The 19,158-nt window shown below is 52.8% G+C and overlaps 1 protein-coding gene across 1 annotated transcript; it reads left to right on the plus strand.

Annotated features, from left to right (window-relative positions):
• The first annotated feature begins 250 nt into the window (after positions 1–250).
• Positions 251–18,823, plus strand: Pla2g4d (phospholipase A2 group IVD). Its single transcript, XM_021241901.2, has 20 exons — positions 251–400; positions 4,366–4,438; positions 4,593–4,729; positions 5,280–5,411; positions 6,539–6,579; positions 6,973–7,015; positions 8,416–8,479; positions 8,638–8,774; positions 9,485–9,595; positions 9,713–9,750; positions 9,923–10,058; positions 10,332–10,468; positions 11,684–11,906; positions 14,972–15,089; positions 15,416–15,553; positions 15,789–15,896; positions 15,983–16,174; positions 16,440–16,606; positions 17,133–17,319; positions 18,153–18,823. The coding sequence occupies exons 1-20, from the start codon at positions 356–358 to the stop codon at positions 18,377–18,379; spliced, it is 2,454 nt and encodes an 817-aa protein (XP_021097560.1). The 5' UTR covers positions 251–355; the 3' UTR covers positions 18,380–18,823.
• The last annotated feature ends 335 nt before the right edge of the window (positions 18,824–19,158 follow it).

Below are 19,158 nucleotides of genomic sequence, written 5' to 3' on the forward strand. Positions count from 1 at the left end.
TGACACAGATGGGGCTGGACCACAGGGCTCTCCTCAGCTTTGCCTGGTACCCAATCCTCTGTCCTCAGTCTAGAGCTACTGGCTTCCTGCCACTGATCTTGGGATGTGTCCACCTGCCATGGCTGGATCTGTCCTGACAGTACAGGCCTGGAAGTGTGCCAGGGCCCTGGGGCCCTGGGAGAGGTTTCTGGAGATGCTGGTTGACCCAGCCTCTTGAGGAAGAGGAGAAGTGATGTAGGGGTGGAGTCCAACCTGTTTATAGGATTGAGGCACCTGTGAGGCTAGCAGATTCGAAGTTGGTCAGGACATTCACTGTCGCCTGGCTAGAAAGCTGGTATCTTGGTGGGAACTGGGCATGGAAAACCTGTCACCTAAGAGATCACCTGGCCATCTGCACAAGGTAACAGCATCTGCTGAGCCCATGGGACAGAATGGAGGGTCAGGGAACAGAGTGTTCTGAGAGGCTTCACACAGCTGAAATCATGGTGGTTCTCTGCGTGGCAGGGGTGTCTGAGCTTGGGGAGCAACACCCATAGAAACTAGGGCTTGGGGTGCAGAGCCTGGTCAGCAGAGCCTCCCTTCTTTACCATGGGAGACCAGGCAGTAGCCCTAGGGGCCCCTCCCTTTCCCCAAAGCCTTCTGTCTCAGTGGAGACCCACCAGGCCCAGGCAGTGGACTTCCGGATCTGACCTGAGCCCCAGGTTCGCCCCATGTGCTCGGGATCTCAGGGAGCCCAAGTCCCCTGGACTGCCAGTTACTTATGAGGCCCAAGGGTAAACTGCTTGCCCACCTGCCATGCACTTGCTCTCAGCCCAGACTCCTCTTCTTTTGCCAGAGACCAAGGCCAACAGGACTGGCTCCTCAGATGTCCCCTGATGCTCCAGACAGTTGCCACGAGCAGGTCAAATACACCAAGGTCACTGCCCAAGGTCCTCTGCCTCATTCATGGCCCTCGATAGGCTTCTTCTTGCCTTGGTCCTGAGATCCAGGCCTGAGCTGCATTCAGACAAGCAGCTCCAGACTGGAAAAGATGTGGTTGGGGTAGACTGTACCCCAAGGAACCTAGGGGAGATAAAGAGGAACCCCCATTGAAGGACAATGGCTATTGCCCCAACCTGAGGTCAGGAGGACCCATCCCTATATCAGCCATGAGTGGAAATGTCCTGATGGGGTTCTGGGGGAAATGGAGGCTGCAGGAGGTGGAAGGGTCAGCCAGCCTCAGCTCCATCTCTGCCTCCCATCAGGAGTCCCCCATCCCAGAATGGCCAGCGTTGGGGTTTTCTGGAATACATCCCTTCCAGTTCATCTCCTTGCTGAAGGCTGGGTACCCTTTCCCTTCCTCCCTCTGTCTGCTCTGGGTCCAGTCTCAGTGATGAAACAAAGGCCCAAGGTCCAGGATTTGGGAGCCTGAGTCTGCCCCACACCTGGGAGGCACCTCACTTCTGGACAGTGTTCCTAGGACTGGGTCCCTAAGACTGGGTCCATGACTCCCAGGCTTCAATTCTGGTCTTGTAGTGAGGACCCCAGCAGATGCTTCAGCACCTCTCTTCTTTTGGAATGGGTGCCCAGAGCCCACACAGTGGCAGGAGCTCTGCTGGCAGGGCAGCAAGCTCTGGGATGTTCCTCTGCGTAGTCTGTGGGCACCAGCTCAGCTTGACCCAGGAGGGTACAGGGTCTGAGGCTCTGACCATAGATTCTGTCTTCCCCTCTCCAGCCTCTCCCATGTAACCACCACAGTTCTTGGGAGCCAGTAAGAGTGGGGTTGCTCCTTCTGTCTTCCCACTAAAGACCCAGGCTCATGGTCACAGGTACTCTGAAGCCCAGTCTGGGGGCTCAGCTTCTCCACAGGCAGGGCCAGCATTGAGATGTTCACAAAACTTCCTGGAAAACATGGGCCCTGGGCCCTGCACAGGAGGAGGAGGGCAAAGGCCCCAGGATCCCTGTGCAGGAGTGAGAGAGGGGCTGAGACCTTCACCAGGGGGCACTCCCGGGATCTGCAGGAGAGGCTGGCGGAGGAACACCCGGTATTCCAGACAGGAGGCTCCAGAGCCCTCTCAGAAAGGAATTGTGTTTTGTTTTTGTTTTGTTTTGTTTTTTTGGTACCAGGGATTGAACTCAGGACCTTGTGCTTTCGAGGCAGGTGGCAGAACCAGTGAAGTAAATCCCTGGCCCAGAATTGTGTTGATTAATGTTAGCTTGACAGTCACATTAGTCAAAAATGAGTCTAGAAGATTCTAGCATCTAGATTCTCAGGGGGCAATGGGGGAAATTTGTGCTTTTACAAAGAAGGAAAGTCCCAGGAAGGTAAATAGCACAGGATTTATGAGCTCTGGCCTTAAAGTTTGAATCCTAACTTTGTCACCTACTCAGTCTGTGATCTTGAGCAAGTCAACCTTTCCAAGCCCCATTTCTCTCACCTGGGAAATGGAAGGAAATGCAAGCACTATTTTATGAAGCTGTAGGGGCCAAAAGAAGTGAACACATGGGATATGCTTGGTATAGCAGCTAGAAATACACCGAGCACTTCATAAATACAAGGGCAGTTACCTAGAACCTGCCTACTGTTTTGCTAAGCACTCTTCTAAGCATACTGCAAGGCATTAAAATTGAGTCTTAGAACACTTTGTTAGACCACTACTGTTGTTACCCCACTACAGATGAGAAAATGAGGGAGTTCAGGATCACCCTGTGAGTAAGTAGCAGTGCCAGGGCTTCAATCCAGACAGCCTGGCTATGGAGTCCCCTGGTGCCTGCCCTGTCCCCAACAATACAGCCCTGCTTTCCTCTTCTTTTCCTCCTGCCACTCACCCACTGCTCATTTTCTCTACCCTCTGAGCTCGGCCCACTCAGTTCCTTCTTCCTCATTACTCAAGCTTGCCTCAGGCCCTGGGTGGCTTCATGACAGTGATGATCTTTCACTCTCTGCTTACTGTGCCAGCCTGATGCTCTTGGATTTGACTGATTCTTGCCCAAGAAAGCACGTATGGGTCAAGCTCCAGTTTGGTACCTGTGGACATCACAGGTCACTGGGTTCCCCAGGGCTCAGCCTCCCTTGTGACATGGGTTCTTCATCTCCAGAGGGTGAGGGTAGTTCTCTAGGAGGAAGGTCACCTGTTTCACCAAAGGGCTGCTCTCCCTGGGAGCTCTGAGTTTGGCCAGCCCTAAACTGAGCAGCGAGGTGGCTGCTCCTCAGGCCTCCATTCCTTGCTTTGTTTTCTGCACTTGCAGTCCTGTCCCTGTACCATGGGGTGGTGTGGCTGTTCAGCTGTGTGTACGGTGGAAGTCAGATGTGGGCTAGGTTTGAGCTGCTTCTGCATGGCTGACAACCATTGCTATCATCTGTCCTCTTCTTTGGGGTAGAGTTCCCTTATGGGCTTCCAAGATGTTACCGAGTGGCTGGGGGTTCTCATTTAATTTGCATAGAATTCACAGATGGAGGAAGTGCCACTCTCTCAGGGTTCACAGTCTTGAGCTCTGAATGCCAGCAGCTCTCAGCGTGTAGTGTAGTTAGTGACCCGCCTGGCCACTTGGAGCAAGTGCTCCTGGCAGGCCTTGGGAACTCTTCTGGCCACTGCAGATGGTGGCTCCCAGCAATTCTTCATTGCTGTTCTCTGCTGCTAGCTGCCTCCAGTGTTGCCAGCCCTGGCTGCTGGCTGTTTAGGGCACTGAGAGCCTTTGGTGCTATCAGCTCTTAGTGTAGCAGTTCAGCATGCTGTGATCAAGACAAAAATCATGATTAGGCAAAAAAAAAAAGCCATCCATGAGGCTTTATTTGGACTCATGCTGCAGAATAAGGGGGAGCTGTGCACGGACTGACCCTTTAAAGATACGGCGAGTTTGCTTACATAGGGAAACAGGCAGGCCTATAAACGCACATTATCGGACTTACACGCTCCCTGGTAGGGGAGGAGTGCCTGCCCCATGGACCTAACCGAGGAGGGTGCAGAGGGATGGAGTCATCCAGAGAGGCTGCAGGGCAGAGTCATCAGTGATGCGTCCACATCTGAAGCTTGCTGCAGCCACAGCAGTGGCCTCCTGAGCGGTTGTGGGGTGCCCGAGGTAGCGGGGAGGTCTACAAGGTGTTTGAAGCAGCTGCAGGAGAGAAATAAAAAGTTCCTTTGGGGAGCATCTGCCCCTTCTCTCCTGTCTCACTTGAAAGAAAGGGAATCCCACAAACTGCCCCCACGTGTCCTGCCAGGCCCTATCTGCTGCAGCCGAACCCATGACCTCAAGGGTAGTGGTAGACAAACATTACGTGGTCCTTGGAGGGTGTCGCAGCAGCCGTGGAATCAGGCTGCGTGGCAGCTCTCGGTGTAGGTAGCAGCATGAGTGGGAACCCAGCAGCAATCTGACCTTTCTGTCCAGGGGGAGGCCTCTGCCTGCTGGCGGCTCACCGTGCGGGTCCTGGAGGCGTGGAGACTACACCGGGTTGACTTGTGTAAGTGGCTGTCCCCTGGCTCCGGAGGGTGCAAGGGGATGGGTTCCAGGGCAGAGGCCCAGCAGTGCCTCGGGACTGGGCCGGGCTGTTCACGGTAGGGTCCTGGGGAGGCTAGTAGGTTCTCTCCCTCCTGACGGTCCCTTGACTTTGGCAGTGAGTGAGGCCGACCCGTATGTGATCCTGCAGCTGCCAACCTCTCCTGGGATGAAGTTCAGGACCAAAACGGTCTCCAACTCCAGCCATCCTGTGTGGAATGAGACCTTCAGTTTCCTCATCCAGAGTCGGGTCAAGGTAAAGGCTGGGCACCTTGGCTGCTCACAGACAGGCCGTCCCCACTCCAGGGCCTGGGGACAGAGCACACGTCCTTCAGGACTCGGTCAACACTCAGCACGCGTTGTACCTCAGCCCGTGTGAGAGAATGTGTGACCTCCAGAAGCTGCTGCTCCTTTCTAAACCTACCTGTGACAAGGAGATGAGCACAGACCTCACAGAAGGCCCCACACTTGTCTTGGGGCGTGCCTCAGGAAGCCAGTAAGGCTGGGCAGTGCTCTTGGACAGAAATTTATTTTTGACAAAAATAAAAGTCAAGAGGGGAAAATTAGGGACTTTATTAAATTTCTTTTCTTTTCTTTTCTTTTTTGAGTCAGGGTCTCACTACGTAGCCCAGGCTGGCCTCGAACTCAGTGGTCCTCCTGTCTCAGCCTCCTGAGTGCTGGAATTATAGGCGTGGGCTATCATCCCTGGCTGTTGGATTTCTTTATACTTTTAAGTTTCACAGTTGTTCATGAGCTGTGGTTCCCATGAGAAGATAATATGCTAAGTTGATGTTCTTGGCCCCTAGAATGTTCTGGAGCTGGGCATCTATGACGAAGATTTAATTACAAAGGATGACATCTGCTTCAAGGTTTTCTATGACATCTCAGAAGTCCTTCCTGGCAAGCTGCTCCAGAAAACCTTCTTCCTGGGTCCCCAGGTGGGTGGGGATGTCCCCACAGGTCCACCTGGTTCAGCTCCAGGCTGAGGAAGGGCTCAATTGCTCCATCTTCTGGGATGCTGCTAGGTTGAAGGGATCCTAAGAAAGCTGGGACCCTTCCCAAAGAGATTTGCATGTTAGTAGGAAAGGAGCCAGCTCACCCATGCAGCTCCAGACGCACCACTCAGTTCAGGAGCTTTAGTCACCAAGGGATGAAGGCCTGGGAGGTGGAGAACTTCTTAGCATCCTTTGGGACATAGCAACCCCTCAGAGGTGTGGGCTTTCCAGCTCATGGAGCCCAGGCCTGCTCTGTGAAGGTCTTGAGCTTTTCCTGCTGTGGGCAAGGGTTCGGGAAGGCAGAGTGAAGGAGCTTGGGTCCTCTTCAAAGGGAGAAGACAGGGCCCGGGATCGTCCAGTCTTCTTTCATTCAGCACTTTGTCTACACCTTCAGCCTGGCCTGGGGCTTGGGGAGCTAGGAGGGAGGGAGAGCTGTTCTCTGCAGAATTGCCAGCTGGAGTAGTGTGGGGTTGTTATCCTTGACCTCTCTTCAGCTTCCTCATTTGTAAAAGGGAAATAATTATAGCAGTATGGTCCCCTTAAAAATAAGTTGCAATCATAAGGCATGTAAAAGAACAGTGTTCTGTCCATGAGATCTTCATTGCCGAGACAAAATACCTGCCACATATACAATTTAAGGGAAGAGAGGTTTATTTGAGCTCACGGTTTCATAAGTTTTAGTCCATGGTTGGTTGGATCCAAGGCAGAAACATTAGGGTAGAAATCCAGGGCAGAGGAAAGCACTCACCTCATGGCAGCCAGAAAAGAAAGAGAGCAAGGAAGAGTCAGAAAGAAGGGGCCAGGGACTGGATCTGCTCTTCCAGATCACACTCAGTGACCTACTTCCTCCAACTGATCTTCACCTCCTTGCAGCACATTCAGCTAGGAAATCATCAACGGATCGATCGTTGCTGAGGTTTGAGTCGCCATGATCCAATCACCATCCACAGCCCCACATCTGAACATTTGGACCATGTGGTGGTGGGGGGAGGCACTTGACATTTTTGATCCAGACAATAACATGTGTCAACTGTCAATGTTGATGACTGGCTCATCCTCTTTGATCTCAGGGACAGGAAGAGCTGGACGTGGAGTTCCTAGTAGAAGAAACGTGAGTAATGTCACATTTACTCACATTTACACATGAGTAATGTCGTGCAGCCCAGGGAGTGACCAGGTAGCCAGGCTGTGCTCAGGAAAATAGCCCTGACCCACATGTTGTGTTGTTCTGTCCAACTGAGAGTCCTGTCTCTCATCCACCCCTGCCAGAGAGGTCTGGGGTCCTCAGGGAGAGTCGAGGGAGGAAGGCCAATCTTTCCCCTGCCCTGCTCTCTTCTCCCCTTCCATTCTGCAGAGGTTCTCCCTCTCCCCCAACCCTTAGCCAGGACATGAGATCCCTCAGCATCACCCAGGGAGGCTGCAGGTGGGCAGGACCCTTGGCCACCAGGGGCAGCTTAGTGCAGAACGCTGCTGCCAGACCAAATAAGTGGTTTTATTTTTCTAGGCCCGGCCCTCCAGAATACCTGATCACCAACAATGTCCTCGTGGTAACCACCTTCCCAGCCTCAGGGGCAGGACCCAGAGCAGAGGGATGGGGGCGTGGTGCTGGAGTAAGGGCCACAGGAGAGAAAGGTTCTGGTGAGAGGCGGTCTGAGGCTGCATGGCTGAAGGACAGTTGGGAACGTCAGGTGCTCCCTGATGGGGCTTGGTCATGTGTGAGGAGCTGAGTTCTTCCCTGGAGTTGTGAAGTCATGGTGAAGCTTGGCAGGCCAGGCCCACCTTCGAGCTGCCAGTGCTGAGGGAGTTTTCAGTGCGGTAGGCGACAGAATCAGGTCAATCTGCTCTTCCTCTGAACCATAAGGGGTCCTGGTCTCAAGACCAAAGCCGCAAGCTGCAGTGGAAGGAAGGGCCACAAGGCAGCGCATGCTACACGAGAAACGTTGTCAGTGCAGACCAGCAGACCCACCGTGGAAGCTGTGGGGGCCCAGGTCAGCCGAGGAGGCATCTAGAGCACCCATCTAAGGAGCTGCTCACTCTCCTGACCGGACAAGCGCGGGCTTGATGGGATAGCTTACTTCTTAAAAGAATACACATGAAGAGGCAAGGGCCGGAGATTTAGCTCAGTGGTTCTGCCACCTGCCTCTCAAGCACAAGGTCTTGAGTTCGATCCCCTGTACCAAAAAAAAAAAAAAGAATACACATGCAAATTAAGTCAGGTGGGCAAGGTGGTGCCCATAATTCCAGCACTCTGGGAGGCTGAGGCAGGAGGATTGTAAGTTCTAGCCCATCCTGGACAACTTAGGTACTAAGCAAGACTTTGTCTCAAAAACTTTTTTAAAAAAGGAATAGAGATGTAGCTCAGTGCAAAGGCCCTAGGCTCAACCCCCAGTAACACACACACTCATACACACAACACACACGTGCACACACGCACACACACACACACACCCATCTACGGCAGCTGCCCCTTCCCTGTAGCACCAGAGCCCTGCAGTGGGCTGATAAATTGAGCAGTTGTGTGGAGTCGGCAGCCGCAGGGAGAATGCAGAGGCTGGGGAACATGGGGGAGGACAGTTAGAAGGCGCTCCGTCCCCTGCCACGTTCATGGTTTCTCCCATGCCCTGTTCTGTCACCTGGGGCCTGTGATTTGCATGCGCTGTAGTCACTGCAGTTGGAGCCACCCCACGATCACGACAGAGAAGGGGCTGTGCTTGAGAGGTCAGTAAGGGCGGGACAACGGGGTTGGTGGTGGAGATGGGGCCTCCTGGAGCCCCAACATCAGGATGGGCAGCTGCAGCAGACAAGTGGGGCGAAGGCTTCTACACACAATCCTTCTCTGGTCCCCACATCCTGTTCTGCATGTGGTGGATTTGGGACAGAGGGGCCTGAGGGTCGAGGCTGAGGTGGTCCCAGCTGACTGCACGGTCAACACCACGGTCTGCCCCAGGCCCGGGAGCTGTCACGCCTGGACGTCCATCTGGACAGAGCAGGGAGCACCCCTGGGGGAGCAGGTAAGAAAGGCAGGGGTATCCCTGACCTGGGAAGTGGGAGTCCCGGGGAGCGGGGGGGGACTCTTAGAATCCTGCTTACCACGGTCCAGCCTGCCTGGCCTCTGTCCAGCTTTACTGCTGGTTTCCCAGGCCTGCCCACCTGCCCACTATCTCCCTAGACTGGGGCAAGCTGGAGCTGGAGCTGGTGCTGAAGGGGTCCTTTGAAGACACGCAGACGTCTGCCCTGGGCACAGCCTCTGCCTTCCGCTTCCATTACCTGGCAGCCCAGGACACAGAGCTGCATGGGCGCCTGAAGGTGTGTCTGCTCACCAGCTCTCCTGGCCTCTTTTAGCAAACACAGCGGTGGCAGAGCCCTCCCTGCCTCCTCCTGCCAAGGCCAGGCCTCCTGTAGCCTCCTCAGCTTCCCTCACTTAAGCACCACTGCCCGGAAGACAGAGAGGATCAGCAGGGGCTGCTACACCATGAGGGTCTTGGTTTGAACCTCTGGTGGCTCCTGCAACATTGGTGCCCACGAGGCACTGCATGGCCTGCCCTTTGCCACCTCTGCTGTCTCCTGTGCCACACCCCCTTGCTCATGCTCTGCCTGCTCTTAGGTCCTCTTGCTTTACCTCATGCCAGCTGCTCTCCCTGTCCTCCACCAGCTCCTTCTGAGAGTGCTTCCCACTGCCATGCCTATTCTGCAGCATGGCTGGTGTCCCCCCAACATGACTTCATTACATGTTTATAGCTGTATGAAGCGATCAGAAGGAACACCTTTGCACTAAACCAGTACTGGCCATTATTATTTTGTAATCGTTAGTAATCTAATTGTTATTAGTTTCACATTAATGGGGAGGGATTGTGACTCATGCTCAGTAAGCACTTGTTTTTTGTTGGTTTGTTGGGGTTTTTTTCGGTACCGGGGATCAAACTCAGGACCTTGCACTTGTGAGGCAGACTCTTTGCCACTGAGCTAAATCCCCGCCCTCGTGCTTGTTGAATGAAGGAATGAATGTTTCCCTCTAGAGCTCCAGAAGCAGCGGTTGGAACACAGACAGCTCAGCTGGGCACTTTACTGTGCCCCTGCAGTCCTTGGCCGGGGGGAGAGAGGTGACCATCTGTGTTCCTGCTACAGATGTGAGTGGCCTCAACTGCAGGGAAGAGCTGTGAGAATAAAGACAGACTTGTCCAAGGAGAGACCCGTGTCCCTCAGGATGAGGGCATTCTGACCATGGTCTCTTGCTTTGATTTCAGGACCCAGGAGTGAGACTGCAGCTCAAGGCAGACAGCTGGTAAGGACATTCTTATCTGTGGGGACAGTGAAGGTATCCACAAGAGGGGCACTCTGTGATGTGGTGGTTCTTGGGTAGGAGCAGGGAGGTTATTGGCAGCTCATTGCAGGTGGGGTCAGCCATGCACTAACCCATGCAGGTGCCCCTGACCCAGGGTCCTCTTCTGTCCCAGCCCTAAGGAGCTGGATGTGCGCCTGGGCTTTGATCTCTGTGTGGAGGAGCAGGCCTTCCTGAGCAGGAGGAAGCAGGTGGTGGCCATGGCCCTGAAGCAGGCCCTGCAGCTGGACAGAGACCTGCAGGAGGAAGAGGTCTGGGGGTGCATGAGGGCCCAGAACGGCCTGGTGGAGCTGGCTCCCTGATTCCTGTGCCCTCTCCAGACATCCAGGCAACAGAGGGTGGGGTGGGGAGGGAGAAATGGGATGTAGGTACACTTTGGGGTCTTGGTCCCTGGGGGATCTGACCTCGGCTAAGGGATGTCCCTGACCCCATCAGGCTCTGAACTGAAGGCCCCTGGTGGCAGGGGGCAGGATGCAGCCTGGGGTCTCTGTCCCTGTCAAGCCAGCTTGTGTCTGTTGGCCCAGGTCCCTGTTGTGGGCATCATGGCGGAAGGAGGAGGTGCCCGGGCCATGACCTCTCTCTGCGGACACCTACTGGCCCTGCAGAAGCTGGGCCTCCTGGACTGTGTGACCTACCTGAGTGGAATCTCGGGTGCTACGTGGTGAGGCCCCCCGGGACTGGGGCAGCAAGGATAACCAGGCCTGGAGGGTAGTGGAGTGAACACCAGAGGGAAGCTGCCTATGGGGACACCTGGGAACAACGTGAGCAGATGGTCTGATGGGGGTCAGGCAACTTTCTCAAAGGAGGAAAGACAGAAACAGTATTCCTTCCAGGAGTGGGGGCAGGAGTCCCTTTCCCAATGTCACTGCCCTGAAGGTGGCTGGTCTAGAGGGAGCTGGGCTTGGTCCTGCAACACCCCTGAGATGTGGGTGCATGTCAGCATCTAACACTCGGCACTGACAAGGTGCTCCAGATTGGTAACTCTTTTTTCTGTCATAGTTATGACCTTGGTTAATGCTCATAACACTTCCCAAGGTGGCTCTCTTCTTACTTATTATAATACAGAGGAAACTGAGGTCAGGAGTTGCCATTTTAGCGAATGACAGCATTGCTTATGATGAGGTGGACCATTTCACTAGTAGAGATTTATTCCTGTGAGTTCTGTTGAAATGTTACTGTAAAGAGTGAGAGAGAAGTAAACTCCTCAGAGGCGTTTAGGTGACAGCGGCTGACAGAGTCCTAGGGACTTCAGGACAGGCCCACAAAGATGGGGGTAGGATCTAGTGCTGTCCAGTATGGCGGCCACCACCCATAGTGGCTACTCTCTCCTTAAAATGTGGCCAGTCCAAGTTGCAATGTGTTATAAACATATTTTTGAAGACTTAGCTTGAAAAACTACAAATTATGTCAATAACTTATAGTGATTACATGTCAAAATGATATTTTTGATGTTTTGAATTAAATGCTATATATGATTAAAATTAATTCTTACTGATTTCTTTTTTTTCTGGGTTATCCTTTATTTATTTATTTATTTATTTATTTATTTTTCTTACTGATTTCTTTATACTTTTTTATTGTGGCTGCTGGGAAATACAAAATTCCATACCAGGCTGTGGCTGCAGCTCAGGAGTAGAGCGCTTGCCTAGCATGAACAAGGCCCTGAGCTTGATCCCCAGCACCACCAAAAAACGCAAAGAAAATGAACACTACCTGTGCAACTCACACGTAGTATTGGACAGCAGGGATGGAGAAAAGAAATCCCGAGGCAGTTTCCACAGGAGGCAGCAGGAGCTTGGTCTGGGGAGAAGATGCAGGTGGAAGGCATAGGAGAGGACAGCCAGCCTCCACCGTCACACTCCTCTTCCCCCCCCAGGGCGATGGCCCACCTGTACGGGGACCCAGAGTGGTCGCAGAAGGACCTCCAGGGACCCATCAGCCACATCCGGAAGCACATGGCCAAGAGCAAGCTGAGGGCCTTCTCTCCACAGAGTCTGGCAAGCTACTGGCACAAGCTGCAGCTGCGGGCCTCACAGGGCCACCCCACCACGGCTGTGGACCTCTGGGCCCTCCTGCTGGAGTTCAGCCTGCATGGCCAGGTACTGCGCCCACACACACCAAAGCACCACACAGAACTGTCCCCGAGGGGTGGAGGAGAGGGCTGTGAAGGCAGTAGGAACCACTCTGAGTTTCTGCCTCCCCTGGGGTACTGCCTTTCTGAGGTGGCTCTTTGGTTAATTGCCCTTAACAGAAACCTCTGAGTCTGCCAAAGTCTAGGGTTCAGTCAGTATTAGTCAATGAGACAAAGCTTTTGCATTAAGATTTCTACAACAGCTTTTATTTATACTGCAATATAAAATGTTACCGTCCTTTATCGTCAGTGTTATATTAAAAGCAGACTTCAGAGCCAGAGTCCTTGGGTTCTAATCCTAGTGCATTGTACCAGTTGTGTGTCCTTAGTAAAGTTTCTTTTTTTTTTGGTACCGAGGATTGAACTCAGGTCCTTGTGCTTGCGTAGCAGGCGGCGAAACCACTGAGCTAAATCCCCGGCCGTTTAGTAAAGTTTCTTGATCTCTGTGCCTCAGTTTCCTCATGTGTGCAGCAACATGGAAACAGACATGTTTACTGCAATGGTCCTTTCTGGAGAGTCTAGTAAGTTAACTGTGGGACCTTACACTAACTGACACAACCGTTAAAAAAATTTAGTGATTCCTCCACCTGTAATCATCTGAACAAAGTTTCAGAAGCATTAGAAACAACTAAAAGACTTTAGCATACAATTCGAGTAAGTTATCTGGCTGGGGATGTGGCTTTCCTAGCATGCACAAGGCCTTGGGTTCCATCCCCAGTGCTATTTAAAAAAATCAAGTTTATTATTAGTAAAAGGAAGAAATGATGTCTCCTCGAATTTGGGGGGGTATTATTTTTTATTAGTACATGATAATGATTACATTCCTTGTGGGGAGCTGGTACATGTACATAACACATTGTAATTCTTTTTTCATTCCTTCCTTTCCCTCTCTCCTCCCTCCATTTCTCCTTGAATTTTTGAAAGTTTTATTTTCACTGGCAAGCACAATACCACTCTTATTTTTATTAGTTTAAAAATACTTATGCAAATATCAATATTTATCATTAAACATTTACTGTAAAAACTTCACATCTACGAAAATGCGTAAAATATAAATAATAATGTAATAAATATGCATGGTCCCAGCAACCAGCTTCAGCCGAACCCCTCATGTTCCCTTCCCAGCCCCCTTACTTCCCAGCCTCAGAGCTTACACCTTCTGCCACACACACGTCTATGACTGTTATACTGCATGCGCGTCTATGTCATATAATCCCATACAATGTCTTTCATGCGCCTTAATTTCATGCATCGACAGTATATACAATTTAATATACATACCTCGAAAATACATTACTTGCATGAGCGACTGTGTGTAACTCTCACTGCACACGCGTTAAAGCCCGGCTAAGCTGCTGAGATTTATACCCAGTCTGTGAACTGTTGGGCCGTCAGGTCTGTACCTTGTCTTTCCTAGCTCCTGTCAGGTAGTTCTCCAAAGCAGTAGTGTTAATTCACAGTTCTGTTACCAGGTTGTGATAATTCTTTCTCTACGTCCTTCTGTAGATTTAGAGTCTTTTCATCTATAGATACAAAAGGAAAGTCTATTGTAGTTTTTTGTTTCCTTGAATTCGGGCAACACATTATATTTTCAAGTATATTTATCATTTGGGGTCTGCTTCCATGAATTACCTACTGAAATCCTTTCCTAATTTTCTATTTAATTTATCTTTCTTTTGTTACAGCGTTTTAAGAATTTTTGTATAGTTTGCATTTAACTCTTTACTAGCTATGATTATTTTGATGCATAATTTCATATAATCTTATTTATCATTTTCTCCTTTATAATGTGTGTTTTGGGGAGCCTCCCTTTTCCTCCTGCCAAGGTTATACAATTCCTCTCTCTATATTCTTACATAAGCTTTAAAAATTTGTTTCTTACAATTAGGACTTGAATGCCAGAATTTAAATCTCATATGACTAAGGGTTAGTTTGTGTGTGTGTGTGTGTGTGTGTGTGTGTGTGTGTGTGTTTCTGGTGTGTTTTCTTTCTTCATACAGGTAGTGAACTTTTTTCTCCCCTGTTCCACCAGGCTTTTCCTGAGCACCCTGTTCCATTCACACAGGACTGGCTGCCCCATCTAGGTTCAGCTGATGCCCTCCAAGTCTCTGGCCCTTGAGAGTGCTTACCCGATATGCCTCCTTTCTGGCCCCCACCCCGCCCCACTGCACTCAGTATGAGGTTGCATGCTGTGGTTTATTCTGTCCTCTGTTACTCAGTTTCTCTTCAGTAAAATTCCAGGCTCTACAGTAGCTCCCTCTGTTCAAAAGGTACAAAAAGGCCTCTGTCCATCCTGAAGCAGAGGTGCACGGGGCTCCCCTCCAGCCTGGAGCTGGTCTCAGCAAGGAGGCTGAGGGAGTCAGCCTCAGGTGGTTTGGGTCAGGGCAGTACAATGTGTCATCCTTGTCACAGGCTTTGTGAGCTACAAAGTGTGAGTCCTAGGGGACTCCTAACCTGCCACAGCAGTCCTTCCAGCTGTTTTACTTAGAAAGCAGATTAAATATATGTACATAAATATACATATACATTTCTAGCTCTCTAATGAGACCCAGCCTATCAGAAGTTGCTTTGGAATTTGTCTTTCTTGAAAAAAAAATCTCCCCAGGTGACCCTAAGACCAAGCAGGTGTGTGTTCTAGGAGTCTAGCCCTGCCTACCCACTGAGGAGTATTGTGTGTGCTTTCTGGACAGCAGTGTTCGTGTGTGCATGTGTGTGCAGGCGCCCTCTCTGTGTGTTGGTGCCCCCCTCACCTGCTCCACCAGAACCCCATAGAGATGGGCTCTGAAGCCCAGGACGTGGGCAGAGGGACACTGGCATGTGTGGCTCGAGCTGCATAGGCCCCAGCCTGCACAGCCCCAAATGGCAGCCTTGGTGGGGGCTTGGGCAGAGTTGGCTGTACACCCCACCTCCCCAAAGTGCAAAGGGGCAGCTGCCTCCTCACCCCCATCTGTGTCCCTGCCCTGTCCCTTTCCTGAGGAGCTGCCATCCTGAAAGTGCACCCACCTCACCAGGCCCTCGTCCCTCCAAACCCAGGTGGCGGATCAGACGCTCTCAGGACAGAGAGATGCACTGGAGCGGGGTCAGAACCCTCTGCCCCTCTATTTGAGCCTCAATGTCAAAGAGGACACTGTGGACACCCTCCACTTCAAGGGTATGGTCCTGTCCACTCTGTCCTCTGCACACACACCTCAGGTCCACCCACCCCCGGGGTCTCCACGGAAGTCAGCCAGGGATGGCTGTGGGTGCCCGAAATGCTGTGGGTGGACCCAGGGCAGCCAGGGCAGCATGGCGTCCTAGGAGCATGCGGTGGGAGGGAGGGGTCCCCCAGGGGCCTGCTTTCCTCTCTGCTGAGTTGGTGCCTGGCAGCAGGAAGGCTGAGGCCTGCCCATCGGGGGAGGCAGTATCTTTGGCCCTGGCCAGAGCCAACGCTCCTCCAACCTACTCCTCACATTCTTGGCCTGCTTCTTACCCCGTTAGAGTGGGTCGAGTTCACCCCCTATGAGGTTGGGTTCCTGAAGTACGGAGCTTTTGTGCCTCCTGAGCTCTTCGGCTCCGAGTTCTTCATGGGGCGACTGATGAGGAGGCTCCCTGAGTCCCCGATCTGCTTTCTGGAAGGTGAGGGTGCTCACTCTGAAGGCATTAGCCAGGCAGCTTCCCGATCCTTGCTGCACGGGTCTGGGAGGAGCCCTGGGGTGAGGGGTGGGTCTGGACAATAGGGCGGAGCCATTGCTGGAAGCACCGTTTCCCCCTAAGTTTCCCATCAGCACCAGGCTTGGGGGCCAGGGCTTCCCGGGGTCAAAAGACAGGACACGGGGCCTGAGGGCTGCCCTTTTTGGGGATTTGGCTTTAGCTATCTGGAGCAACATTTTCTCCCTGAACTTGATGGACACCTGGTATAACCTGGCCTGGTCTGGTGAGGAGTGGAAACAGCATGTCAAGGAGGAGATACACAGCACAGGTGGGAGAGGGTCATGGGGTGGCATCTCGGGAAGGACTGCATTTCTGAGCCCCTCACTGGAGTAGTGCCTGTTTCTCCAGCTGCAGAGGAGCCTGAGGACTGTTTGAGGACCTCTTTATGGACGGAGGCCTCATGGCTGCAGCCTGGAACAGCCCTGGCACGGGCATTTAAGGGGGTCCTGACAGGGAGACCACTCTGCCACCATGGTGCCAATTTCCTCCATGGCCTCCAGCTACACCAGGGCTACAGTGGCCAGAAAGACTTCTCTACCTGGGCAGGTGAGGACTAAGGTTCTGTGTCCCCATAGCAGCCCGGACTCCCAGATGGGTGTGGGTCATGGCTGTTGACGGGCAGAAGCCTTGGGGGTCACAGCATCCATTTCTGGAACAGTCTGGGAAAGGTCCCAGTGGGAGGCCTTGGAGAGGCCTGGGCATCCAGGGAGTGGCAAAGGTAAAAAAGGGACGTGGATGTGAACGTGGCCAGAAAGGGGGGCGCTGCCTATGGCAGGTGGCTGCCTCTAACTGTCACCGCCTTTCCCACCAGACTGCCAGTCGGACTCCACCCCTAGCCAGCTGACCCCCCAGCAACCCCAGCTCTGCCTGGTGGACGCTGGCTACTTGATCAACAACAGCTATCCCTCCATGTTCCGGCCAGGCCGCAGGCTAGACCTCATCCTCTACTTCGGCTACTCCCTGTCCTCGCACTTTGAGGTGCCCCTGGCTGCCCCATGGGAACCCCAGAGCCCTGCCTAACCAGGCCAAGGGCCAGAGACACGCAGCAGGGCCCCTGAGCCATATCTCCCATGTCCCCAGGGGAGGAGGATGACCAGGGCTGGTGCTGGGGCTCGGGACCCCAAGGACAGATGAACAGGATGGCGCTTGCCATGCCTGCCCTGCAGAGGAACCACTGGGCCGGGTGGAAGAGGCCCCTGGCATCTCCAGTCCAGCCTCTCACCTACCCTGGGGACTCGGGTGGGGCAGTGCAGGGTGGGCACTTTGACCCCTACCGATGCCCTCTGAGCTCTAGGACTTGAATCACCCAGCAGTGACCACAAGTGGGGAGGGTCGGAACCCACCTAAGGGTTTCACCTGCTAGGGTCCTCAGACTCCCTCCTGGCACACGCAAGACAGAACCAGGCTCTTGTCGAGATGCTGAGGGTGGGAGCTGGGGCCAGAACCAATCTGGCATTTTCTAGAGTACAGAGCTGGGGTGACTATGTCCCCTCTGCCCTGACAGGCCCTGCAGCAGGCTGAGCTGTACTGTAGGACCCAGGGGCTGCACTTCCCCCACGTGGAGATCAGTGCTGAGGACCGATGCCAGCCCAGGGAGTGCTACCTGTTTGCGGACCCCACCTGCCCAGAGGCCCCAGTCCTGCTCTACTTCCCCCTGGTCAATGTCTCCTTCAAGGATCACTCCACCCCTGGTGAGGCAGCCTCTCCCCATCCGCCCAGGGAAGGCTTAAGGCCAGGACAGGCTCTGGACGTGTCCGCCAGCCTCAGCGGCCAGTGCCCACAGGTCTGGGCCTAGCCTATGGCTAGCAGTCTCATCTTGCCACCTTGATGTCTTCCCTGTTATGACTGCAGCCTCCTGTGCCCCTCCCCACTCCCCTGAGGCACCCCCATGCTCTTCCACTGCTGCTCCATGGAGGTTTGGTTGGCCTCCTGCCCAGCCCAGGCTGGGGCTCCTCAGGGAGCTGCACCTCTCTTCAGGGGGCCCCAAATCTAAATCCTCTTCATATTCCTTCCTATCCTGCCTTCCCACTAGCCTGCCAGAATTTTATCTCCTTTGAATGAGGAAAAACTAATTTCCACCTTAGTGCATAATTCCCAGCTCCTGCTATGATTCCAAATCTTGCAGTGTAACTTTGAATATGCTCACCCCACACCTTGGAATTCTAAAGAACTTTCCTCTCTCAACAGACGGGCTCTCGCATAGCCAAAGTCTCCTTGTTTCCACCGTGAGCTTTGGGAATCCAGGCACTAGCCCAATTGACTTCCTTCTGGCTGTTTCCACATTACCTGGGGTGATGTAGTTCAGATAGCAGGTCAAGTGTTGTGCTGTCCAGAATGTGGAAACAAGAAAGTCCTCCTATCCCAGAATAGTACCCTGCCACCCACATGCAAGACATGGAAAGCTGGGAGGAAATTGAAGAGCCTCCATGGGGAGCAGCCCCACCCCAGTCCCTGAGTACAGCTCAGTCCTGTCCAGTGATGGAGGCCTCTGGGCCTGCTCCTGACCCCTCCCACCCCTGCACAGGTGTCTGGCGCAGCCCCGAAGAGCTCTGGGCTGGCCAAGTGGATCTCAACAAGACCACCACACCCTATTTCCTGCTCAACATGACCTACTCGGAGGAAGACTTTGACCACCTGCTGCAACTGAATGACTACAATCTGCAGAACAGCCAGGACACCATCCTGCAGGCCTTGAGGATGGCTCTGAAGCATAGGGCCCCAGAGGCCAGGCCTCAAGGGGCCCAGGTGTGAAGCTTCTCAGGGGCCCCAAGACCCTGAGGGCCACACTGTGACCATGCAGGACCTGGGGACTTAACTACCTGCTGCTGAGCACAGTGATCGCCCTCCCTGGCTGCTGTTCCCAGCTCTCCCACCCCAGGCCACCTCTGGAGTGTATCTTGCCGCTCAGAGTGGGCTACACCCTGATGTTCACAGCCGGCTTGAGGGTTGGAAATAAACTCTTCCTCAGGCTAGCATTTTAGCTGGGTATGGAGGTGCACACCTGTAATCCGAGCACTCTGGAGGGCTAAGGCAGGAGGATTGCAAGCTCAGGCTGGTCAACTTAGTGACTTAGCAAGACTATGTATCAATCAATCAATCAATCAATACTCATGTAATGGTGCAAGATCCCAATGATGTATGTAAATGTATTTTATACCTAAAATGTACCAATAAACTTAATGGGGGAAAAATCAATCAATCAATCAGGCAATCAACCAATCAAAAAATGAGGGATGTAGCTCAAAGCAAAGGCCTTGAGTTCAATATCCAGCACGGGGAGGGGGGGGGCAGTTGACCATATCAGATAAGTCTTCACAAGTAACCACTTTCATGTGTGAGCAGAATGGATTTGAGGTGGCTTCAGGCACCAGGAATCACACTCTCTTTTCCTCTTCCTTCTTTCAGTGTACAAGTCTCAAGTCTTGTGCTTGTTTAGATAAATTTATTCTTCAGTATTTTCTTCTTCTTTCTTTTCTGGAGACAAGGTCTTGCTATGTAGTGCAAGCTGGCCTTGAACTTGCAATTTTCCT

Source organism: Heterocephalus glaber, unplaced genomic scaffold, assembly GCF_053883595.1.
Source record: "Heterocephalus glaber isolate CG9 unplaced genomic scaffold, H.glaber_assembly_v1.0 deba00000809, whole genome shotgun sequence".
NCBI lineage: Eukaryota > Metazoa > Chordata > Mammalia > Rodentia > Bathyergidae > Heterocephalus > Heterocephalus glaber.

Bases quoted from the DNA above. Each gene is read 5' to 3' on its own strand.
- Pla2g4d (XM_021241901.2), top strand. From the start codon at position 356: ATGGAAAACCTGTCACCTAAGAGATCACCTGGCCATCTGCACAAG. The intron at 4,730-5,279 runs GTAAAGGCTGGG...CTTGGCCCCTAG, and splicing joins TCATCCAGAGTCGGGTCAAG to AATGTTCTGGAGCTGGGCAT. The intron at 16,175-16,439 runs GTGAGGACTAAG...CTTTCCCACCAG, and splicing joins AGACTTCTCTACCTGGGCAG to ACTGCCAGTCGGACTCCACC.